Here is a 27,811-nt window from a genome sequence, read left to right as displayed (position 1 = left end):
AGTATATACAATTTGGAGAAAGATACACTCGATTGTCAGGGAAGAGGGAAAGACAGTGTGGATGGTGATAATAGCTTGTGAGCCGTTCACAGACAATGTGAGGAAAGTTACTGCTGACAACATTTGGACATCACTTTGTATGGCAAATAAGCTACATGCCCAAAGCAGAGGCCAGTTCTGTACCAAACTGTAGACAAAATGAGATGGTAACTGCCAGGCCACTGTGAAAGTACAGACACAGATAAAGTGCTGAAGCAGTGTAGAACACACGCGCAGCAAAACAAAAGTGAACATAGTGCACCCACTCAGACTGCAAAATGGAAGCAGACTGGTAAAAGGGACAGTATTATACTCGGTCCATCATGCTGACTGCCAATTACCTACAAAATCTGTAAAATATGGAATTCTGTAATTTTATAAGGTATTTACTATATATAGACAAATATAATTTTGACATGAATACTTTATGCCTGCAGCTGATTGAAAACTGCCATTTTGCCTTTTACAGTTAAAGTTGAAGAGATTTTATGCCAAAGCAGACAGCAACTTTGGAAAGCCACTCATGTCACAACATCCCTTTTGGTCGCTAGCACTCCTGGTAGAAATAACAGGCTTAAGTTTTGAGTTTGGTATTTTTCAGTCCAGCTGTTTTAGCTCTAGACCATCCTCAAGAAACTGTGACACACAGACACACACCCCCATCATTGAGATATCAATGTTTTTGGTATCAGGGGACCCAAAAATGTTGAGATCCGTCGAAAACCGGACATTGAAATTTTTGACAAATCTGAAGCTTTCACTCCTCCCACATAGATGATAGGATATGGTGGGGAAGGGCACAAAGCAAAAACAAGCATATAGTCCAACTTAAGACAACTGCATCTCTATAAACAGTGTCATTTAATGGGGGGAATGGAGACTATCATTCATTGTATTGAACATACACTTATCCACTTACAGTAAATCACCTAAGATCGCCACCCAATCTTACTGTAATCACACTGAAACCAGTAGGTTGTGAGAAGTCCACATAAACAACGACTAATTCAGGATTTGAACCTAACTCTGAAGGTGTATATCAGGGTGTTGTTGTGTTGCCAGTAGTAATAATGATTTTTTTTAGGTATGTAATTTTCCAGCAGGCAGCACAAAATACTATATAGAATATAAGTGTTTAACATAGAAATATGCACAAAACAATTCAAAGAAACTGTATATTGATTTAGAACTTCTAAAACTAGCTTATAAAAGTAGATAAAAACAGAGAAACAGATGTTTTTTTCCAGTTAGATGGGAAAACAACCAAAAATACATTATCTGAGGCTGTATATAAAATATTCCCAAAATATATCCATCCATCCATTTTCCAACCCGCTGAATCCGAACACAGGGTCACGGGGGTCTGCTGGAGCCAATCCCAGCCAACACAGGGCACAAGGCAGGAACCAATCCTGGGCAGGGTGCCAACCCACCACAGTCCCAAAATATAATAAAGTATTAATAGTTTAATAATGATTTTGTCAATCAATGCACAATAATTCATACTACTGGAATTTCACTCTCATCCAGCAAAAACAACCTTGATTAGAATATGAGGTGTCTTAACATTAAAGTGGTACAAAATTGAAGATGGGCCAGATTTTAACATCCTAATCAACTACTGTATAAATCATGTTACAATGGATAAGTTATAAAGTAAAACAAGCATGTATGATTTTCATTTTGTCCTCAACTGACAGAATTATTTTTAGTGTTTCTTAGAATTTAGATAATAGATCATATCAATTCACTTTTTTAGTATAAATGACAATAAAAAATACTTAAGTAAATTTCATGTTAAGTTAGGAGGAAATGCACTAACCTGAACAAGGACTTTTATTGGTCCTAAAATCAAATTATAGCTGGATAAAAACATGAAGTGTCAAAATCTGAATGCCAGTCATTTTAAAGTTGCTTTAAAATATTCAATTTACAGAAAACATTTGAACTGATTAAAAATTATAATTCAATGTCATTAGCATAACCCCAGAGTCTAATTTATCAAATGACATAATTATTTCCCCTTTTTTTAAGCAAATAATTTTTGATTTGCTAGATTAGTGTGAATAAATTTTGATTGTGTTCTTGTGCCTAGAATGAAACTGAAGAACATTTAGCATAAAGCATAGCCTCATATAATCATAGGGCTAAGAATGTCTTATACCTAACAAAAGAAACTATTTAAACCAGAATAAGGAACAAAAATACAGAACTATAAATTGAAAAAAGTGGTGCAGTGGGTGCTGGGATGTATTATTCTGAAACACTAAGTCCTATCCCTAACGCTTTCCAAATTAGATGAATATTTTACTGGCATAATGCTGGAGGAAGGTAGGGGGGTGAAGATGACATACAGCTGCAAACCTCACTTTTGCTTCCTTACCTAGAATACAGGAGAAGATGACTGACGTCACTTCTGCCCCAATGCACCACACTCTGCCCCTTCCATTTCTAGAACTTTATATAAACCTGGCACTCATTCCAAGTTGGTGTTCTTTCTGAGCTCTGACCTAAGACAAGCACCTGCAGCTGCTTATGACTAGTGCATGACATCATTTTGTTGATTTTTGTCCTGGATTTAAATCAGAGACCTCATTTAAACTGGCACCAGAATTTGTGGATGGACAAAAAACGCTGCTTACTCAAGATCTCCATACAGCTTGACAGAGCTGGAGCAGTTTTGCAAAGCAGAATGAGGACCAAGTACAGAGTCCAGATAAAGACCTGTGCAGTGAGACTCAAGGCTGCCATGGCTGTCAAATGTGCATCTATTAAATACTGACTTGAAGGGGTGAACACTTACTTTAAATGCAATTAAGTATTTTATACTTTATATTTGAAGTTAATTTATGCCACCTTTTGCAGAGATCTATTTTCACTTTGACATTAAAGTGTTTTTCTATTAATAAATGTCCAGATTTAGTATAATAATAAAATGTATAAACCTCCAAACAGGTGAATACTTTTTATAGGCACTGTATATCAAGATTCATCATTTACCACAAAAAATTGTTAAATACAGTATGTGGTTATGAATGACATATCTTTGTAACCTACATCTTTGATAAAGCACAAGAAATCTGCTACAACAATACAAGGGGTGGAAATGTTTCTTTAATGATTTTTTTTGTCTCTTTAAGAGTAGATTTTATCTGAGGCACATCTACACAATAACCACCTTTTTCAAACCTCTCAAACTTACACAGTTTTTAATGTTTGGAAAATGTACAGGATTAAATCATTTTGAGATCTGCATATAGATAATGTCTTTGCATCCTATGAACAATTACACTCTAAATGTAGCTTTCCATTAAGACAATTTTTCCACTATTTCCAAATTAGGAATTTTGCTAAATGAAATCTACCCAATTTCCCTCACCTCCCACCTATTTTTGTTCCAGAAGGAATATTGATCAGTCTTGAAGACTCAGGCAGCATTTCTATAATATATAAAACATTTTAAAGTCCCTTCCTTTCAAGAGTACAGTGGGAAAAGGATTTCTTACTCAACATTTCAGAAAAGGAGTGGAAGGCAGCCTTGCACATATTTCATCCATCCATCCATCCATTTTCCAACCCGCTGAATACAAACACAGGGTCACGGGGGTCTGCTGGAGCCAATCCCAGCCAACACAGGGCACAAGGCAGGGAACCAATCCTGGGCAGGGTGCCAACCCACCGCAGGACACACACAAACACACCCACACACCAAGCACACACTAGGGCCAATTTAGAATCGCCAATCCACCTAACCTGCATGTCTTTGGACTGTGGGAGGAAACGCACATATTTCACTCTAGTTCCATATGCACAAAGCATTCAATTATTCAACTTAAAAATTTTTATCAAGCATACCTATCTAGTTTAGAATTGTCCAAAATGTTTCCTGAGCAAGATCCAACCTGCGCATGTTGCAATCAAGTTCCAGCCTCATGTTTTGGGCGTGCACCAAATTAACATTATTCCGGACAAAAAACTTAAGTACCTCTAGAGCCTTAGTGGCACAGTCACTCCTAATCCATTAATAGCTGTGTTTGCTGTACTCTGTAACAAAAGGCGCTATATGGGCGCCTGACCCAACACAGATTCACACTGGAGGCACGTATAAAATAAATAAACTTTTATTTTTCTTCACCTGTGGGCACATCTTCCCCGTAATCCCCACAAGCACAACACAGTTCCAAGTGTACAAGCACCACCAAACACTCCACACACTTTCTTCTCCTTTCTCTTTCACCACCACTCCTCCAAGCTTTGTCCTCCTCCTCCCGACTCTGGCCAATGAGTGGTGGTTGCTGGCTCCTTTTACTAGGCACCCGGAAGTGCTCCAGGTGTTTGATTGCCGACATCTGGCTGCATTTCCGGGTATGGCGAAACTAGTGCCCAAAAGGAGCTAGCAGCTCCTGCTGCAGCACCTCCTGGCGGTGCCTGCGGAACCCAACAAGGCTGCACCAAATTCCAACTCCTGTGAAGCCCTGCAGGAGTCCGAGGCACCGCTGCAACCCAGCGAGGCCGCCAACCAGCATCCAGGGGGAGATATTGGGTTTCCCATGCTTGCTCCCTGCGGTGGGCTGGCGCCCTGCCCAGGGTTTGCTTCCAGCCTTGCGCCCTGTGTTGACTTGGATTGGCTCCAGCAGACCCCCGAGACCCTGTGGTTAGGATATAGCAGGTTGGATAATGGATGGATGGATGCTTGCTCCCCTGGAACATATGCTGCAGGGGCGTCCCAAATGGGCTTAAAGTGGAGAAGGACAAACAAACTGTAATTTCCTTTACTTCAAGACTTATCTTGCTCAACTGGAAGAATCCTAGCCCACCTCTTTTAAGTCCGTGAGTAACTGATGTTACTGTATATACTATTTGAAACTGAAAAAAAAAAATTCTCCCTTGGAGGATCTGTTCAAAATATTTTTAAAACCTGGCAGGATCTGATCAATAAGTTTTTAGAATAAGAATTTATTTTGGGGGAAAGGATTCTCTTCCCTCTTTTAAAGTTTTACTCTGGCTGTTGGCCTTCCTGTCCTTTTCTTGGAAGGTGTGGTGGGCAGGGGTTGAATTGAACTAAGTTTTGCTAAGTTTGACTTGTTTGTATGGAATGTTAGTTGCGTTTAAGAAATTCAATAATAAAAAAACATAAGAATTTTTTGCCAGGCAAAAATGGCTAAAGTATTGTGTATCACCCTGTCATTTTACTGAAAATGCCCAGATGCAATGATATGAAAGTTGATTTATGTATTGTTTATGTATCCTGCAACAAGCTCTTCTACCTTTATCAAGGCTGCTGTCTTGAATGTGAGATCGGTGTCTAATAAAACTTTTATTCTGCAAGACTTTATTACCTCAAATAATCTGGATTTCTTCTTCATCACGGAGACTTGGATTTTAAATGGTGACTCTTCTTGTTTTACTGACATGACTCCATCAGGTTATTCATTTTTAAACTCTCCTCGCTTGACTCGTCGTGGGGGGGGGAATTGCCACTATTTTTAAAAGTATGTTCTTGTGTCGGAGCCTTACAGGGGGTCCGTTTAGCAGCTTTGAACTTCAACTTTTCGAAGTGTGCAGCTCCCCTTCTCTGCTGTTTGCCGTGGTTTATAGACCTCCTGTATTTAATGATACTTTCATCTCTGAATTCTCTGATCTCTTGGCTGATGTCACCCTCTCTCATGATAAAGTATTTATTGCTGGTGATTTCAACATTCACGTTTGTTGTCAATCAAAACCTTTTTATCACTATTGAACTCATTTGATTTTATACAGCATATTAATACGCCAACCCACTCTCTCGGTCACACCCTTGATCTCGTTCTTACTCATGATATTTCAGTGAATAATATTGATTTATGTGATGTTTCTTTTACTGATCACTTTTCTGTAATGATGGATCTGAATGTTACTGTTGATGTCCCGACAAATAGCTGTCTTCCACGCTGCTCGCACTTTTTAAAATTCTTCTGTTATATCTGATTTTAAAACCATTTTCTCTAGTCTTTATGTGCATGACCAAAATAATGGTATCGATGATTCTGTCGTAAAATTTAACTCTTCCTGTAAAACGATTTTAGACTCAGGCTGAAGTTAAGATAACAAAACAAAACTTTTTTGCCGATTTAGTATCCCGTCACTCAAAGAATCCTAGGGTCTTATTTAATTCAATTAATGCGGCCATTCACCCTCACTCTGCAATGGGATTAAATAGCATTGTTCATTCATGTGAGCAGTTTCTATCATTCTTTGTCAGCAAAATCGATACTATCTGCTGTGGCATTGTTCAAACGGCTATGAACTTCCTACTGATAATCATGACATTGTCTTAGAATCCTTTGATCTAGTCTCACTTTCACAGCTAAAAAGAACTATTGACACCCTTAAACCAGCCCCCAGTCCTCTGGATATTGTACCACCACGTCTCTTAGTGGAAGCCTTTGATGTGTTGGGCCCACCCTTATTAGTCATTATCAATGATTCTATTAGTTCGGGAGTTTGTGCCTTCATTTTTTAAACATGCTGCAGTCCATCCCCGTCTGAAAAAGGCAGAATTAGATCCTGGAGTTTTAGCCAATTTTCGTCCAATTTCCCAACTGCCATTTCTGGCTAAAATTCTAGAAAGAATTATTTATAATCAATTGGTTGATCACCTTAACAATAATTTATTTGAGATCTACCAATCTGGCTTTAGGCTTTATCATAGTGTTGAAACGGCACTCCTGAGAGTGTTCAACAACATCCCTCTTATTACTGACTCGGGTGATGTGGGAGTCCTTCTCCTCCTTGACCTGTCAGCTGCCTTTGACACCATTGACCATGAAATATTGCTGATGCGGCTTGAACATCTTGTTGGGCTCAAAGGGGCTGCTTTTAACTGGTTCAGGTCATATTTAACTGGTAGACACTTTTCAGTGACTTTTAATTCATCTTCTTCATCTACTGCTCCTCTTAAATATGGTGTTCCTCAGGGATCCATTTTGGGTCCTATTTAATTCTCAATATACCTTCACCCTATTGGATCTATTTTTAGGAAATTTAACATTGCTTTTCACTGCTATGCTGATGATACACAGGTTTATATTCCTTTCTGCAACTCTACAACAAATCAACTCCACAACTGTCTGTCTGAACTAAGATCCTGCATGGCTAATAATTTTCTTGACCTAAATCAAAATAAAACAGAGGTGCTTATAGTGGGTCCATCAGCTAAAGCCCAAATTGGTCTTGGACTTCTCGGCTCTTTCTCTGTCTTTTCCAAACCTCAAGTCCGCAATCTTGGTGTTACCTTTGACAGTAACCTCTCTTTTGAGAAACAAGTAAATTCTGTTGTCAAGAGTTGCTTTTTCCAACTTCGTCTATTAGGTAAGATAAAGCCTTTTTTATCTTGTAGGGATCTTGAGATAGCTACTCATGTGTTTATTTTTTCTTGCCTCGATTACTGCAACTCGCTGTATTCTGGGATTAACAAATCTCTGATACGCAGGTTACAGTTGGTCCAAAATGCTGCCACTCGCTTTCTGGTTGGGGCAAGAAAGTATGACTCTGTTTCTTCTATTTTAGCTTCTTTACACCGGCTGCCTGTCAGTTTTCGAATTGATTTTAAAATCTTGCTACTAGTTTTTAAATCTTTACATGGGCTTGCTCCTGCCTACTTATCTGAACTGTGTGTTTTACACCAGCCATCCAGAGTGCTTAGATCTTCTGGTCATCTGTCTCTGGTTGTCCCTCATACCAAGTGTATAACCAAGGGGGACAGGGTTTTTGCAGCTGCTGCTCCTCGCCTGTGGAACTCTTTACCTCGTCACATAAAGGAGTCATCTACAATTGAACTGTTCAAAACAAGATTAAAGACTCATTTCTATTCACTTGCATTCCATGACCTTCAGTAATACTGATGATTTCCTCTTTGTGATTATATAACATTACTTTTATTTTTATGTATATAACATTACTTCTATTTATTATGTATTTTATTTTATGTTCATATATTTTATTTCTATTTGTTTCATGTTAATTATTTTGTTTTTCTTTTATTCTATTATTGTAAAGCACTTTGGCCACAGCATTACTATGTTGTTTTAAATGTGCTATATAAATAAATAAATTGACATTGTTATTTATTTACTTGCTGACGTTTTGCTACCTTTCAATCTATTCCTGGGTATAAACCGAATATAGCTGTACCATGTAGATACCTAGCGTTTCCAGGTATTGAGGGCATACTTCCTGATGGGTTATTTGTTTGTATAATGACTGTATGGTGTGATGCAGAATAATATTAGACTTGTATATGATATGTTATGTAAAGCTGTGAACATACAATGTTAAAAGGATTTTGTGTCTTAGTTGTTTGACAAGGCTACAGAAAACAGGCATTTTTAAGATGCTTATAGTAATGATGTCTAATGAATAGGAAGAAAATTTAATTCTTGATTTCATCTCCACAAAATCCTCCACAGAATCCAACACTGTACAAACACTGCATTCTGAGTGACAAGTACAGTGAAGGGGATGATGAATCCAACATATTTTGTTTCTGTAGCAAAAAAGGCAAACAGCACAATAATTACTTAGCAATAAGGAGTTAATTCTGAGGAATAGATTCATAAAGCATTCAATAGTGCTAAAATTGAATTTAGAATTTTAACCACTAACAGTGAAAAGTCAAGCAAAATGATACCTTTTATTGGCTAACTAAAAAGATTACAATATGCAAGCTTTCGAGGCAATTCAGGGCCCTTCTTCAGGCAAGATGTAATGTTACAACCACTAGCAGTAAATAGATTGAAAGAATGTGTTAAATGTTCCTCATCCAACATCATTATTAAAGATTTCCATTTACATTGCCTCTATTTTATAAGATATGGAAGAAAATATGTTAAAATTAGTAGCTAAAGAGGTCATACCCAAACTGTGTTCTCTTAAAATTTTCTCTTTTTCTCATTTTCTTTGCAAAATCTAGCTAAGAAATTATGGTTAATAAAGGATCAACATGTAAGGCAACTATTGTCATATAAATTGTTAATTTACTCAATAGCTTAATAATTTTAGTGCCTCTGAAGAAATGTAGTCATGGTTGCTATACTCTCTTAATTCCACAAAAGCAAAGACCTAATTCTGTATTCATTTCCTAGAGTAAAATTCACATTCATTTTCATTAATTTGATGTTTTTCAGGCACAGAATTTCTTGTTATGGTGGAGGGGGATGATGTCTCAATATCTGAAACCCATCCACCCTGTGTGGCGGACAGCTGGGGCTCATGCCCAGTTGGGACACCTGGAAGATGGAAGGACCAGGAGAGGAGCAGTACCTCCTCTGGAGCATGGTGGGTGTTGGGGCCATTTCAGTAGTCCCTTTGTGGTGACCTGTGGCCACCGCCAGGGGGTGCCTGGATGGCTCAGAAGTCATGGTATGCAGCACTTCCACCACACCAGAAAGTGCTGCAGGAATGTCATCAGGGAGCACCTGGAGCACATCTGGGTGCATTATAAAAGGGGCTGCCTCACGCCATTCAGGGAGCCGGAGTCGGGTGGAAGAGGATGGAGCTTAGGAGGAGTGGAGTGGAGTGGAGAGAAGAAGAAAAGGACTGTGAGTTATATTTGTGGTGATTTCTGCAGTGTGTGAAGTGCAAAGGACTGTATTGTGCTGAAGAAGGAAATAAAAAGCATGAACTTGTGTAAGTGTGCCTCTTGTGTCTGTCTGTGCCGGGTTAAGCGCTGGTATAGCGCCATCTACTGTCACACCTGACATGTATTTGTTGGGCCAGATGAAGACTTAAGACCATGCACCAAAGGTATCAGTGCTCTAGGGCACTTGTTGCATTACATTTAGTTCCTGTAAATAAAGTAGATGTGGAACTCTAACAGGTGTGCACTTTGTCTGTCACCCTTTCTGTTCGTCATTTTAAAAGAGCTGAAGGTAAGCCTGGAGCTTAAAAGTATCCAGTTTCGTTGCTCAAGGGATTCATCTGAGCAATTTGTGAATGATGGCATTCTTTTGAGCTGTTGTGTCTATGATCTTTGGCATACCCTAGAGCTATTTGTAGCCAAGAGCAAACTGGTCTGGAAAAGAACTGGCACTTTATGGTTCTCTTTCAGAAAAGACTGGCTTGTTGTCTGCTGATAAGAGTAGTAGATTCCCCAGGCAGAGAAGTTTATTATTTGTCTCTGCCAACCCCAGACTAACTTGGAATTGTCAAGCAGGAGCTGACACTCTTTACTAGTGATATGGAAGATGGGAAGTCTGGTCTGCATTACTAGACCCAACATCTTTCTGAAATAAGGATAAAAATTAGAAGACATGAGATGAGTATTCCAGAAGAAACAAATGTTGTGACGCAAATTTGTCTGAGAAACGAGTGTCCCAGAAGATTACTGTATTCTTACAATTGGTGGCCAACATTGGTACATGTCTCAGTGTTCAGCAAGAGAAATTAAAAAAAAAAACTTTTTATTGTACGAACAAGAAAAGTGTAATTTAAAGGAAGCACAGTAAAGAGTGTTTGCTGATCTTGTGCAATGCCTCCCACAGCATGCCTGAAATAATGGATCCCTGAGTCAGCCCTCACATATAGAGTTTTGAAAAAGATACATGAAAACTGCACTCTGGCAAACAGATATTTAATCATTATAAAATGCAGAAATTACCTTGGTTTGTCACTGTAGACGGTTACACCAAAACGCATCCCTTCTTTTCCCAAAGGAATTTTCTTAAATGACCCAATAATGCCATTAATGAAATCTTTAATAATCTGGAAATTGGCATCTCCAACACTCCAAGATTCATCTACTAGGAACACAATGTCAGCCATAACTGCTGTGTTACAGACTGGAGAAAAAAAAAAAGAATGTTAAATTAATAAACTTAAAAGCTTCCTGAAATTTAAATTATAAAAGTGTAAATCATTTAACTAATTTGTTTTCACTTTTGTCATCCAGAAAACAAACATTTTAACTGAAGAATAGTACATGTGACAAAGAAATTTCAGATTTACAAGTTGCAGTAAATTTTCTTGTTAAACACAATGTTTACTTAGGTATTCTGTTTCATGGCCTTTTCCCTAAACATTGTAGACAAAGAATAAATATAGCTCTTATACATGCATGAATGTATTTTTACCCTGATGGAAGCACTGCCTGCTCAATTTTACTTGAAGGGAACGACTAAGCACAACAAACAGTGTTCAGCATGCCAGAAATAATGGGTACCTGAGTTAGCCCTCACATACAGAGTTGTGGAGAAGTCTCCATCTTGAGTGTTCTCAAAATGAAAACCATCATAAGGCACTTCTTTATTGCACTTGATTTTATATCTCTTCATCTTAAAACTAGAATATTAAATGGTAAGAAACAAACATTGAATCAGTGTCAGAGACTGAAATAACTTTTATAGTCTATTCCTTCTATGTCTCAGAGACAATGTTTGCCTACATCATGAAAGGCAGGTCAAATACTGCCATTCTGCACACTCTTCCTGTGTTTCATGGCATGTTTTATGGTGTCTCAGTGTATGCGTTCTTCTTTAAGTAACTGACAGTAATGCTGGGACAAAGGTTATCCTGTCAGTATCAGGTGCAAGAAAGGAACCAACACTGGGCAATCACAGGATTCATTGAAGTACACATCTGGCCTCATACAAGATCCATTTAGAATCATCACTTTGCATAATGCATAACACTTTGGGATTTGGTAGGAGAATCAGAGTACTTACAGAAAAACCTGTACAAGGACAATGTAAGAATGTGCAAAGTCCATGCAGAGAACAACTGAGCATGCAATTCTAGCACAGGATGATGGATCTGAAACACAGCCAAGGTAGTCACTGTGTCATCCACTTTTCCCAGTACAACACAGTAATTAATCACTAAAGGGGCTTGGCTTCCCTTATTCATTTACTCAGCTCCAGGAATAATTTTGGAGGCGTTTCCTCCAACATCTGATGTAATGTTCTCTTTATTATGACAGAATTCATAATTTTAGATAATTGCAACTTCTGTTTGGGGACTTTAAGGAAAACCATTTCATAATAAATACCACACTTCATGTGGTGTCTTTATGATCTACCTTTGTCCTCATGAGCTTGCTTGGGGTATTCTTATTTATGCCCACTTGTTAGGTTAATTTATCAACTGGCCTGGTGTGTGTGAGTGTTGGAGTGTGCATATGCAGGCCCTGCTCTAAACTGAGATCCCATACATGGCAAGTCCCTATCTTGCACTTGGTAGTGACATTATCGACATTTGTTCCCTTTGTTTCTGTAATGTAATAAGAGATTTCAGCAAATGAATGGACTAAGGGGAGGATGACTACCTAGATAATAAAAAGTATTTATTGTGCCACAATGAGATAGCAAGTAATGACTGACATTCTCATCATGACTAATCACATTAACTAGTGATATCAATAAAAAATAAAAAAAAACACGGTACTTTCATTTTGCTTAGCAATAATATTTAGTGTTTACATAAAAGCTTGTATTTATTGATTTTAAACAAATGTGCACAGATGCACTGTGATAAAAAATCAATTGCCGCAAGGTTATGGCAATTTTGCTTTCTTCTAACATCAATAAAAAAAAAAAAACACATTTGCTGTTTAGCATCCTTATAACATGTGCGCCAAGCCAATCATTTGCAAAAAAGCTACAGAGATTCCCCACTTGAACAGGTGGTCTAAGCAGAGGTCACAACAAACAAAATTAATCAAATGAACTGTATTTTTATGTACACTAGGTGACAAACTGAGAAAAAAATATTTTTAAATGGGATTTGTACAGTGTTTGTTGTGTCAGATCCAATACATTTTACATCACTAGGTACATCATCTGCATGGTAGACGTAAATAAATTTCAGTTATAAGTATAAACACTTTATATTATATTGAACATTACACTTTTACTGTAAGTGTCACTTTATAAAATGAGAGTAATGGGTGGTATGCATTTACACAAACTGCAAAAGAATATATGGTAAAAATAGGGATTGGTTATTGAAACAGACAAGAATTATTGGAGAATGGACACACTAAAGCAAATCATTTATTTCATTTAATAGCAGACAGGAACGTTTCCAAAATGATAAATCATGATTCCATTTACTAACTGTAGGTACAGCATTTCTCAGCTAGTTTTCAAAGTCACAAATTACAGAATGGATGAAAAAATGGGTGGAAAAATCTCATAGCTACACTAAAATAATCTTGCATTGGAGTAGTGTTTTTCTATGATATCTCTGCGGTTTCTTAATCATTCTTATTAAATTATTTTAAAATCTGAAAATCTTCCTGCCGATTAACTTCAGGTCTAGGTGGCTTCCACCAAAGCTATGCTTGAGATCAGTACTCATCATCATGCACCACTGATATCTTAAAGTTGTTATATTTTGCTTGTATATTTATCTAATGCCAGCATGTCTCCTTTTTAAAAAGCATCTGGTATTTCCAAATGAACCAATAGCAATCTTCTTAGAATCTGTCTTTCTTACTTAAGCTACAATACCAATTGTGGTATAATGAAAAAAAAATCACTGTTATTTTATTCCTGACCCCTGAGCACCCTTGTGTTATCTACTGAATAACATGTGACGATTGACTGCATTTAAAGAGGCTATTCAGAATTCAACTTTTATTCCTGAATTTCCCTGGTCATGGTCTTTAAGAAAAAAAAAAAATGCAATGTTTTAAAGTAAATAAGTGTTCTCTTTGTAATCTTTAAATGACAATTAAAAATACTTGACATATATGACATATTCATCACCTTCATTATCAAATGGGCCAAGTGCCTTACAGACTTATATTAAACATACTTAACAATACAACACATAGTAATATCTGCATAAAAGTAAAACTTGATAACTGTATTAAGTTTTTAATAATATTAGATATTAAAAGATAATTAGATATTAAAAGTGAATCAAACTTAGGAACTTTTAGTAGCATTTCTAGGCTGAAAATGCTGATCGTGTCATGCCCGAATTTTCTTATACAGTATGCATGCAGACTTCTACAAGTTTACATACTTTTTTATGTCACAAAAAAATCCATCAATCAATGGGATGCTGTTCCCTAGTCTTTCTCAATTGGCATCAGATCATTGTGATCATTGTCTTTAATTAGCTGTGTTAGTGAATTAAAGGAGTGAATGGATAAGAACTATTTGTCTTTAAACACAAATAAAACAGAGATGTTAATTGTTGGAGGGAATAATCGCAGCAATATATTGTCATTATTTAACTCAGCTGGAATCACCATTAATTTTACTGAATCACCCTCAGTCTAGGCATTATCTTTGACTCTAGCATATCATTTAGAGCACACATTACAAAACTGTTCAAAACATGTTTTTTCCATCTTAAAAATATTAGGAAATTAAAGCATTTTCTAAATAGGTTAAATACTGAAAAATTAATTCATGCATTTATTTCTAGTAGGATTGACTGCTGCAATGCGGTGTTCACTGGATGTTCAAATTGTTCTTTATACAGCTTCCAGTTAATCCAAACATGTTGCTACAGGAATTATTACAAGAACAAGAAAATACAAATACACAACTCCAATTCTTAAAACATTACACTGGTTCCTGGTTGGGTGTAAGGCAGATTTCAAAATCCTATTTTAACATATAAAGCCTTAAACAGCCAAGGTCCGGCTTACTTATCTGAACTTATCATTACTGACAAACCAGAGAGAACATTAAGATTTCAAGATGCCAGTCTGCTTAGAAGTAATAAAATAACAGTGGGAGGTCAAGCTTTTAGTTACAGAGCGCCTGAACTGTGGAATGGTCTGCCTGCTACTATAAGACATGTCACTTCGGTCTCAGCTTTCAAATCCAGGCTGAAGCCTCACTACTTCAGTTCAGCATACCCTGAATAGAGCTGCTAATTAACTGTACATACTGCACCTCTGTTGTTAGTCATTAGCACTAAAACATAATTAATATGATAGTTATAATTTGTTACTAACCCTCACTTATTGTTTCTCTTCTCAGTACTCACATGTGGCACTTGGTGAAACTGCCCTACTGCCATGTTGTCTGCCTGCCTAAAGAAAAGTCATTTCTGATGGAGGAGAACTGGAAATGTCAGGCAGAAGGGTCCCTTCATCATACTGGCCAGCTCACCTCTGACTCAGCTGTGGAATGGCCAGTAGTGGGGAGGCAGCTTGATGGCTGATGTCTCCAGGACTCTGAACAAATCTGAATCATATTATGTGATATTATCTACTTTTGCATTTTCCTCTGTACTTGAAATATTACTATTGTACTATCGTATTGTATTAAGGATTACTTGTGTTCTGTTGTGTGTTTTGTATTGTACTGTATTTACCTCTTTTTTTTTGATAGCCACTGCACACCCAGCCTACCTGGAAAGGGGTCTCTTTTTGAACTGCCTTTCCCAAGGTTTCTTCCATTTTTTCCCAACAAGTTTTTTGGGAGTTTTTCCTTGTCTTCTTAGAGAGTCAAGGCTGGGGGCTGTCAAGAGGCAGGGTCTGTTAAAGCCCATTGTGGCACTTCTTGTGTGATTTTGGGCTATACAAAAATAAATTGTATACCCTCTGACATCATCATCATCTGACAAAATACAGCAATAAATATTTAAACACTTATGTAAAGTGAATGTCCAACAAAAATCCTCTCCTCAGGAAAATATATTGGCCTAAATTGAAATGATAACACATCAAGTTCAGAAATGAACAGCTTTGAGGTAAAAAAGAACAAACTGTAGTTATAATGACAAAACATGCGGAATACCCACAAGACTCAAACTGCATGTTGGATGTCCATTAGTAGCACTAAGCGCCAAGTGGTCAGTTGTTTGCTGGTCAGTTCCATCCATCCATCCATTTTCCAACCCGCTGAATCCGAACACAGGGTCACGGGGGTCTGCTGGAGCCAATCCCAGCCAACACAGGGCACAAGGCAGGGAACCAATCCTGGGCAGGGTGCCAACCCACCGCAGTTTGCTGGTCAGTTTCTACATACATATCTGGTCTTTCTACATTAGAATCCTGCATTTCTTTGAAACAGGAGCATTATAATCTGGCGTGTTCAAATTAAGCTTAGTTGGTGAAGATAAACATGCCATATATTGTCTGGTGAAAGTTGGATTCATAATATTTGATTGCCTTTTTTCTGCTGTGGCTACCTTTAAGGGACTGGGCAAATCTTGTACTGGAAATGCAAAAGTGTACTTACAAAAAAAAAAAACACAACGCTGTCCTCATTTTAATATGGGTGATGGATTTCCTTCAAAGCACATCACTAAAGTGGAAAAATCAGGTTGGACATGTATACACACACACCCTTGGGTATTGAGAACAATGCTGGGCCAACTGGTCCACCATGAATCCAGGCACAAAGACAGTTTCACATAGTACGAGAAGGAGTATTTTAGAAACTTTAAAAAAAATCTTAAGACTTATTGTTATAAACATTTCAATCATGTGTTAAATTAGTGAAGGAAGTGTACTAGCTATTTTGCACAGCATTTGGTAGGGGCGTGTCCTACTGGCCATTAATACAAAACTGACACTGGTAACCGGTTTTTAAAAATTTTTATAATAAATGATTTGCAAATAACCAAGACATGCATTATTGTATCTTATTCAAATATTTACAGAACTCATAGCTCATAATCTATATTCTTAGTCAAGTTTCACATTGTTTTACCTAAAGTATCAACTATCTATCCATCCATCCATTTTCCAACCCACTGAATCCGAACACAGGGTCACGGGGGTCTGCTGGAGCCAATCCCAGCCAACACAGGGCGCATGGCAGGAACCAATCCCGGGCAGGGTGCCAACCCACCGCAGGACACACACAAACACACCCATACACCAAGCACACACTAGGGCCAATTTAGAATCGCCAATCCACCTAACTTGCATGTCTTTGGATTGTGGGAGGAAACCGGAGCGCCCGGAGGAAACCCACGCAGACACGGGGAGAACATGCAAACTCCACGCAGGGAGGACCTGGGAAGCGAACCCGGGTCTCCTAACTGCGTGGCAGCAGCACTACCACTGCGCCACCCAGTATCAACTATAATCAGATATTTTTAATAAGCAACTTTATTATTCATGTAGATATGGAAATGGACACTTACAGTAAAAGCTTTCCATCTTTGATTCATTCATTGGAGTTTCTGAAATTGTTGCATGTTCTTTCACAATCACATTTTAAATCTAATTATAATGGTGTGAACTTTCAGAAAATAATTATTTCTCCTGTTAATTATAATATTCAGATTGTTATTTAAATTATTTTAATCTGCTTATATTCTTGCAAATTAACATTTTTTTCGCAACCAAAAGTATGAGGTATATCTATAAAAAGTTTGTATGAAGGCTTATTGACTTTGTCAAACCTCAAACCTACACTTGGAGACTACTAATATTAGACCAGCTGGCATATCCCCACTGCTTGGATGAGAACTGGACTTCAGATAAAGCTGCTCCTCTCCAAACAAAGCAAGTAAATTAGAGTGAAATTACAGCACAAATGAAGGTCAACACAGTTGCAAAGTTTATCTTTCTCTGTGAAAGGCAGAAAGCTCTCTTGAAGAAAAACTGTGATTACTACTCTAGATTAGTAAATGAAAACATTACCAATCCTTTTTTTTAAATAGTTCACCAGGTAAACAAATGATCTGAGCCAAATGATGCACTTCCAATTTATAGTTGAAATGTCTTTATTATTACCTTTCATAATAATCTAGATTCCAGACTGCACAGTCATATTTAGTCAGGACTTGAAGCATTTCTCACCTATATACTGAACACCTCAGTAAATTAAAATTAATAGTAGAATATAAAATTTCTTGTCTATTAGGCCAAATTCTAAATAGGTTGCTGTAAATCTTGTAGCAATTATTAGACATATAATGGCATTACTTCAAAGTAACTTCAGACTGTCATTAAATAAAACAGACTTAGATATGAGTATTCTTCGATCTGTTTTGAGTGGCCGCGTTGGCATGATCATATATTATTTCTACTTGAGAGCCTACTGACTTGTCCTGTGATAATTGGCTGATTGGGGTGGGCTTTCTTGTGCACAATCCGGCTTTTATGGCTGCTAAAAAGTGAGTGGTAAAAGATGTGTATAATAGAGCAAGGTATGGAGAATTTCAAATGAATTATCGTGGATTGTGTGACTGCTGTTTAGATTTTTGTCTTTAAACCAGCAGTGTAACTGGTAGCAATACATATTCATACAACAGAATTTTTAAATATTAGTTCAGACTTTTTGTTGGTGTTTTAGTATTTAATTTTCTTTAGCAGTACTATTCTTTAAACTGTTCTATTTAAATTTTGTTTTTCTGGGCTTAGGAAGTAAAACTGGTGCCACTGTGAGTAGTGTGGAATCAGCTCTGGATGGAGCAAAAGTCCATCTGAGTAGATGCTCATACACACATGACACATTCCTATTCATTTATGCTGCACAACTCAGATTTGATTAAATAAACTGTCTATAGGAAAAACTCTCACCTGCTAATGTTCAAAGACAGAAACATCCTTAAATGTGTTGCCACTCTGGATACTGAATTTTTTTACTAAGAACATGGCCATATTTCATACTAGTCAATGCAGATAACTACTATACAAGTTTCCACCAGTTTGTGTAATGAAACTGTTGCTTTGAAATTTCTTTTGTGTGTGCTTCTTGCCAGCCTATACAAGTTGTGTTTAGTCTGGAGTAACTTTTGTATAAGAGCATTTTTTTCCAATTTATTTGTCCATTTCAATGTAATTTTCAGTTTTTGTTATTGTCTATATTTGAATGATTACAGAAGCTTTCTATTGCATTCTTTTTATAAACAATTACGTTTTGTGAAAACAGTATATTCTCTAATTGCATTCCCTGCTTATTCTCTTACTTTGATTCTGCACAGTTCAGATTTGCCATTTACCCTAACCCACATTGTTTTAGCTAGCATCCAAATGCTTGGACTGTAAAACACTCTTTGGAACAGGTCAGGTCAGGTTGGGGAGCATGCATTGGTACAGTGCATTGCCGCACCCCACTCAGGTCCTCAACAATGAGGATCCTGCGAGCCGTAACACCCTCGGGTAATCACGCCACATAGCCATAGTGCCGAAACTGGCGCTCCCTCACAAGGGACTCTGTGAGCAACCGCTCATCTGACACAGTCAAACCAGTGGTACCCAAGGATTCTCCGAAGGGACACAGTACCAAAGGAGTCCAGTCTTCATCTCAGGTCACTGGATAGCGTCCATGTCTCACAAACATATAGCAAGACAGGAAGCATCAGCACTCTGAAGACTTGGATCTTCGTACTTTTGCATAGATATTGGGAGCACCTTTCCAGTGACCTCATGACCCCCCACATGCTCTCCCAATCCATCTACTGACTTTATAGGAAGAGTCACCACAGACACGAATGTCACTACCCAGGTAAGTAAACCTCTCAACAAGGTCAGCACTCTCTCTGCAGATAGACACAATGCTGATGGCTGTGCCTAAGAGATCATTAAAGGCCTAGATCTTGGTTTTTATCCAGGACAGTCGCAAGCCCAGACACTCAAACTCCTCACTCAGTCTCTCAAGAGTCCCAATCAGAGCCTCCATTAACACCATAAAGATCATAACATTGTCAGTAAAATCAAGATCAGTGAATCTTTCTTCACCAACAGATGCCCCACAGCCACTGGACCCCAGTCCATGCAAGCATGGAACAGAGTAGGAGCAAGAACACACCCCTGATGAACCCCAGAATCAACTGGGAAAAACACAGAGGTTCTGCATCCAATCTGCACAGCACTCACAGTACCAGTGTACAGGCTGGTCATGATATCCAACAACCTTGAGGGGATCCCACAAGTCTCAGAATGTCCCACAGGGCAGCTTGATCAACTGAGTCAAACACTTAATAAAAATCGACAAAGGCTGCAAAGAAACTCTCCCGATGTTCGTGTTTACACTGAAGGAGAACCGTCAGTGCCAGGAAACGGTCTAAGGTAAACTTCTTAGGCACAAAATCAGACTGCTCCAGTCACTGGTAGGTGAGCAAGTGATCACAGATCCTGTTGAGGATGACCCTAGCAAGGACCTTACCTAGCACCAAGAGCAGTGTTATACCCCTATAGTTGCCACAATCCAGGCAATCACCCTTCCCTTTCCAGATAGGGATGACAAGTCCCATTTTTCAGTCAGTTGGGATGACGCCCGTCTCCCAGATGACAGCAAAGATTGCTTACAATGCAAAGAGGACAGCCTTACACCAGCCTGGAGAAGTTCACCCTGGATACCTCTTATCTCTGCCGCCTTCCCTATCCTCAACTAGTTCACCACCTGTGCAATCTCAATGTGATTCAGTAGTTCACAGCTAATTGGAGGATCAGCCTCAAGAACCATGGACCCAGGGATATTCAACTTGCTAGCCAGAGGATCAGCTTTAAACAGCTGCTCAAAGTAGTCAGTCCAGCGAGTTACAACTGCAGTGTCATCCGTAAGGACCATTCTATCAACTGCCCTGATTTGGAATGAGAGGTTGAAATGGTATTCTAAGAGGCCCATCTTCAGTTAACCCTGAAAGACTAAGTGGTTGTTTTAGCACTAGGTGGTTTTTGTAGCTTGTTTGTATGTTGTTGCTTCCCATGTGATGAGGCTGCTTAATCTCCAGTTTTATAGTCAAGTATTCTAATTGGCCTAGAACAGAACTCTTGTTATAGCCTATAATTTGATTTTTTCAGCAGCTTTGTGCTGGCATTCATGTCAAAAGCGCTGTCACAACATTATAAACATAAATTGTTGAGTTTGCTGTTGGGCTCCTACTCTTTGTCATTTCTACATCTGAATTATTGAAGTCCCAACTTGCAGAGAACAATATATATTGAGGGCACAATAAAGTTTTTCTGGGGTTCGTACACTTGATTTTACTTTAAGTACCACTTTTAAAAGCGTACTGCTTCTTTATTTATGCATATACCAGCTGATTAAGAACTCAAATTGTGCTGCGACTTCAGTATGCCTTGCAGAATAGCACAATATTGTAACAGTAACCTATCACAGTGAAGGAAGGGTGTCTTTGGTCACAAAGTAAAGGATGAGATAGAAAATAACTATACGTCTTGTTGTTTAGCACAGAAGTGTTCTTTCATTTTTTCCCCTTGTGATCTCTGATTTTCACATATTTAAAAACATTAGTTTTCAACATTTTTGTGTACTGCTCACAATATTGTTGAGGATTCTAAGCAACACCAGAAGGTGGCAATGTGACTCCACATTATTTTGCCAAATGATATGTAGTAAAATGAAACAGTTTCTGAGCACCTACAATTAAGACATGCAGGTCATTTTTGAAACCTGATCTGGATGCTGACTTATGAAATATCAACCAAAAATTGTGGACTGATTCTATAAATAATGCAAAGTGATTCCAAAAATCACCAGTTCCAACTAAATGAAATATAGTAAAATGATTTACACAAAATTCTGATAAAATAACATTTTAAAACATATTTTCATTCAGGCACACAAAAGAGGTACATGGAAAGTAGCAGTAAAACATGTATGAAAGGCTTGTATGAAGAAAGTCAATATGCCATATTCAATGGGCTTTTTAAAATTCAAAGATATGACTATGTGAATTGTTTTTTTATTTGATTTTTCTAGCTTAACTAGCAGCTCCTTGAAATTCCACTAATTACAGCTGTTGCCGAAATCCAATGATATAAAAATATGCTGAGGTGCTCTAGAAAAAACACAATACCAAGAGTATTTTGATAGTGTAGTAAAAATGTGTATACCTGACACCTGTGTAGATCAGGAATAACACCAAGAGACATAGTCAGTGACTGAATGACTGCCTGGTGGAGTGGCTTCCCCACTTATCCTTTCAAACCCATCCTGGGATCACTTCCAGGCCAAGTGCTAGAATGTAATGAATTATCATTATTATTATTACTTTCGGGTAATGAACAGCTCTTTTCATCTACAATGCTATCATTATTGAGCGCTGTCTATAACGGTGTTTGATTTGCTATATCTCAACTTCTGGGCCCTGCTCCTCAGCCTTGGAACAACTACAGTATGAGCCCGCATTCATAAGTGGTTAGCACAGTTCCATTTGTTCTAGACAAGGACCATATGCTTCTGCTGAGAGCTGCAAAGTGATTTATGCCACTACTGCTGTAAGCTATTTTTCAACTTCTTTGTGCTGTTTAATGTTCATTGAAACTAGTTTTTATCTGATTACACTGTAAATCTGAAGCCATTTCAAAACTGCACCTTTTTCTCAAAATATGGAGCCATCTGGTAACCATAATAGAGCTAGAAATGCCACATAGCAGTTGCTATAATACTTTTAAGATACATTACATAAACTGATGGTTTTTTTTTGACATTCTGTTTAAAATAGTTTTATATATACAGTATATATATATATATATATATATATATATATATATATATATATATATATATCCATCCATCCATTTTTCAACCTGCTGAATCCGAACACAGGGTCACGGGGGTCTGCTGGAGCCAATCCCAGCCAACACAGGGCACAAGGCAGGAACCAATCCCAGGCAGGGTGCCAACCCACCGCAGTATATATATATATATATATATATATATATTATATATATATATATATATATATATATATATATATATATATATATTTATATATATATATATATATATATATATATATATATATATATATATATATACAGTATGTATGGGAAGTAAAACAATGAGTTCACACAAGAACTGAAAACAAAAATAAATACTCATCTACACACACCTACTAACACACCTTCATTTGTTACAGAAATGTGGGTTTGTGTTGTGAGTAGTCACACATTGAGAGGAAAAACCTGACCACACAAAAAACTATTAAATGATTACATGCATTTATTTAAAGGATGAAAACTCAAAATTTAAACACAATCACCCTGATAAATAATATTTACATTTATTAAGAAGAGGGAAAATGTAAAATTTAACACAACTAACCAAGCAATTTGAAATTTCAAAATATAAAACTGAAACGTCTAAATGTAGAATTCAAAAAGAAAGTAAAAAAAAGCACAGCTAATCATTTAGTTTTCAAAAAACACAAAATGCAAATAACAACATCCAAAACACCAAACCAAAAATACAAAATCTAAAAGAGCCAAAAGTGAATGGTTAAAAAGACCACAGAACAGCTAGTGTTACAAGGATGTCATTCTTGGGTGGGCATCTAGATATATGGGAAGGGCAACTAAATGCAAAATAAACTAAAACTTTATTTGAGCTGATGTTTTCATTGGGTGGGCAGTTGACCCTTTTAGGTGGGTATTTCCCACCCTTTCCACCTACAGCCATATCCCTGCCACAAAAAGACCAAAACACAAGAGTGCACAAAACAAAGTGAAGCAGAAGAACACAGTTGTAATCTACATAATGTCACATCAAAACTTCCATGGCAGGAGGAGCCTTAAATAATGCCCAAGTCTGGGGTATTGTTCCTCCTCCATAAAAGTCAAACAAACACTTAGCAATGTAATTAATTAAAAACGAGAAAACAAAAATAAGTTAACAAAGAATAACCAAAAAAGACAATAATTACAAAGCATGTAACTGTGTTGTAGTGGTTATATTTTGGACCTAAATGGAGATTTTGGGAGGGTGGGGGTTGATATGCAGATCTCACTATTGACACTGTTTGACTATAAGCAAAGTCATTTCACCTTCCTGTGCTCCAATTGGAAACTCAAAAGAAATGTAACCAATTGTATCTCAAATGTTGAAAGTCACCTTGGATAAAGGTATCAGATAATAGGTAATAATAATAAAAAAATAACTAAAACAGGGTTAAAACAATACAAAGAGTGTAAAAAGCAAAGTCCTAGGACGAGACACACAACAAACCGTAATAGGTTGCTAATCAATGGGTTAACGAAAACCTCCTTCATCCATGCTTTCTCCTTCTTTAAAGACACTTAACTGCACTTGTTGGCTTTTTGTGCACATCTATGCACCATGGCTCTTGATGAGTTTTTGTCATTCTGTGAAGATTTTCATGGCCAAATAAAAGCAATTGCTATGTCTCTCTCTAAAAAAATGGCTGTTTTCTGGAAAGGCCTTAGTGGTTCTTTCCGGGGAATATTTAATATCAAATAACAGTCTGAACCTTCAAAGTGCAAATCTTGCTGAGGTAGGAATTTCAGGAGAGTAACCGTAAGGCAGGAGTAAATTAAGGTTTCTAGGGAGCCCCTTTTCTGGTCTGGGATATGCTAACACAAAGTGTATCTTTTAGTACCACTCAGACATTTCAGGCCTATCTCTAAGAACATATTGTAGGAACAGAAATTATGAGAACAGGCCATTCAGGCCAACAGGCTCATCCATTCTATTCATCTAGATTGTCCAAAATAACATCAAGTTGAGAGTTAAAGTCCTACATAAATTAATACTTGGTAATTTATTACATGTGTCTGTGGTTGTTTGCATGAAGAAAAACCTTGTAACATTTGGGTCAACAATGATTATTTGTAGTGTTCAGTTAGTACAGGATTATCCCATGATTGTTGTGTCTTAGTATGTATTTACAGCAACACGACCAGGTTTAGCACTGTTGCAGTGTGCACTTAAGCTGTGTGCTAATAGCAGACCAAAACTAGCTATGTACTAAGACTGACCTTGAAACCAGTGAAGGGGAGCACAGTTCTGTACTAACTGAAGCCACTTTATGAGCCGGTCTAACTGGCTTAGTATGGTACTAAATGTTATTAAATGAATATCTGCACGCATCATACTGACTGTTACCAACATGAAAGATAATGTACATGTAAATACGTAAATTGAAACCGTTACAAAAGAGGTACATCATAGAACATACAGTCTAAGATCTGTCCTATTCAAAATGAAGAGTAGGCATGGTAATGAATTAAAAATACTGATCTAAGTGTCAGAGAAAATAAAATGTGTTGCATGTAAAATTTAATAGCATTCAGTCAAATTGTTCTGCTGTGCAGTGAAAATGGTAAGGATTGTCTTATACATTTAACTATCTATGTTTCGTTATTGGCAATAGTGGTAAACTATTAAGAAAGTAAGTAAGAAACTAGTAAGAAAGGACAGAGCCGGTTATACTTCCTTAGAAGACTGGCGTCCTTCAACATCTGCAATAAGATGCTGCAGATGTTCTATCAGACGGTTGTGGCGAGCACCCTCTTCTACGCGGTGGTGTGCTGGGGAGGCAGCATTAAGAAGAAAGACGCCTCACGCCTGGACAAACTGGTGAGGAAGGCAGGCTCTATTGTTGGCATGGAGCTGGACAGTTTGACATCTGTGGCAGAGCGACGGGCGCTCAGCAGGCTCCTATCAATTATGGAAAATCCACTGCATCCACTAAACAGTGTCATCTCCAGACAGAGGAGAAGCTTCAGCGCCAGACTGCTGTCACTGTCCTGCTCCACTGACAGAATGAGAAGATCGTTCCTCCCCCAAACTATGCGACTCTTCAGTTCCACCCGGGGGGTGTAAACATTAACATTATATAAAGTTATTGTCTGTTTTTTTACCTGCATCATTATCAATCTTTAATTTAATATTGATTTTTTGTATCAGTAAGGTGCTGCTGGAGTATGTGAATTTCCCTTTGGGATTAATAAAGTATCTATCTATCTATCTATCTATCTATCTATCTATCTATCTATCTATCTATCTATCTATCTATCTATCTATCTATCTATCTATCTATCTATCTATCTATCTAGTAAAGTGCACATTAAAAGAAGATGCATGTTTCTTCTAAGCTGCATTTCTTCTAAATACTGTGGAATTATCTTTCCAAGTGTACTTCTATTCTGATGGTAAATTTTCCACACTGTGGGTTGTATAGAGCTTGTGTTTTAGTGTGTGGTCTGTACCGTGAATAGGAATAGGAATTTGCAGATATGCTTACTATCAAATATGTGATGAGTAATTAGAGATCTTTTGGCAAAGCTTGGATTAACGTTATTAGAACAAACTGTGTGTATAATAGCTGACAAGTGTCAAGATTATAAGGGACTTGGCAAATGGTTATTTAATCAGCTTTTCTGTTTTATTGACAAAATTGGAAAAAGAGTTAAACAAAGTGGACAATGATGCTTAACACCTAATTCTAATAAAGAGTAACTATTCTTCTGCATATTCATTTTTGTATCATTTAATTCCATACTTATTGAAGATAGAATAATGGTGCCTCATTCAGTGAAGGGATGATACAAAATGTACTCTACCTCTACTAGTTAACACATCTCAGCATAAACAGGAAATGCACTAAAATAATATTAAATTCTTGACTCATTATATCCAATGGGTGTTTTATAATGGATGGCAGTTATGTGAGAATTTCAAGGCATTTTCATCAGCAGTAAAGTGATATTTACAAAATTTATAATGATCCTATAGTCCACAACAACAGTCACTTTGTGATGATTTACTGTAGTGTTTCCAAGAATGTGTGATGAGGGTGGAAGATTTAATGTAGTGTTTCCAAGTATGTTTGCAAGAGGCTGAAAAAATTATACATTTTCTTGTGCTCTGCTCTTTTAAATCTGAGGGAATCCATATGTTGTTAATTAGTGGTGCACAACTGTTAATGACCAATCACACCTCAACAGGACTTGCCATGGATTAGTTAAACTTAGTCCTGACCTTCTGTTATGCACTGTGACAAACACTTAGACCCCCCACCAGTATCATACTACAGGCCCACTGCCACTGACCCCAATGGTTAAAGAGATCAGATCTCTAACTCTGTCTGTCTCTTTTTCTCCTCTTATTATGACAAAATGGTACTTTTCTTTTGCAGCAAATGGTAAAGATTTGTTTTAAGGGTGTATGGAATAAACTTATAGTCAATAGATAATCAAAAAGCCAACCAAAACCAAAAAGAAAACTGCTGATAAAGAAATTGCTCAGGAATATGGTACCATCTTATTGACTTTATTTTCAAAACTTGAAGACATTAACTGAGCAAGTGGCCAACAAAACTATACGAGCATGCCCCACAATGTCACATTCATGCAGGCATGTCCCCCAAGTGACACATGGCATCATATTAACCAACCTTCCAAATGGAGACACTAGATGTCAAAATTGTGTGACTACCTATAAAAAATAAATAAAGTATACAATCAGATGGATTTGTTTTCTTTTAATTCCTGATGCCTCTATTGTTTGCTTTGCTTTCTTCAGAGTGGTAATGCACCACTTATGCTCCTGTCATGTCCCCAGATGTGTTATCTATGTAAGTCTACACATTAAAAAAAAAGTGGATCTCAAAGCTTAATACATAAGTTAATTTGAGCCTTAAAATATGTAAAAGCTCCCCATTTTATCACCACAATTAGCATGCAGCTGTAAGTTAATACTAATGTTAATACTAAGTTAATGAGTCTGATATGTTGGGTTTTCTTTTTTTTTTTTTTTTTATTGTACAGCAGTTTGGTCAGCCTTGATGTTGTTTTTAAAGTGCTTTAGAAATAAACAAATAAAATAAATAAATAAATAATCTCTTAGGGTAAACAGACAAAACCCTAAATAATAATAATTAAACTAAAGGTAATGCTAATTCATAACCGGTTTTTACTACAAAGACATAATACATTACAAAATATTCCACAAAAAATAATGAACTATAAATATAAGGTAATAAAACATAATAAAAGAACAACAACAACCTCAGCTTCACAAATTTGAATCCAAAACTATAGACAGAGATAATCTCCAATTCCCACATTCTAAATCCACAGGTCTACAAAAAACAGATAGAAAAC

General features: G+C 37.2%; 1 protein-coding gene across 1 annotated transcript in view; it reads right to left on the bottom strand.

The window, feature by feature from the left end:
* col7a1l (collagen type VII alpha 1-like) overlaps positions 1-27,811 on the bottom strand; it is a 548,766-nt gene that overhangs the window by 422,840 nt on the left and 98,115 nt on the right. The window contains exon 3 of the mRNA XM_051929632.1: positions 10,676-10,856. Coding sequence (XP_051785592.1) covers positions 10,676-10,856 — 181 coding nt within the window. The remainder of the gene's footprint in view (positions 1-10,675; positions 10,857-27,811) is intronic.

The sequence above is a fragment of the Erpetoichthys calabaricus genome, chromosome 1, assembly GCF_900747795.2.
Source record: "Erpetoichthys calabaricus chromosome 1, fErpCal1.3, whole genome shotgun sequence".
NCBI lineage: Eukaryota > Metazoa > Chordata > Cladistia > Polypteriformes > Polypteridae > Erpetoichthys > Erpetoichthys calabaricus.
Note: the sequence above shows the minus strand (reverse complement) of the source record. Positions and strands in the feature narration are given on the sequence as shown.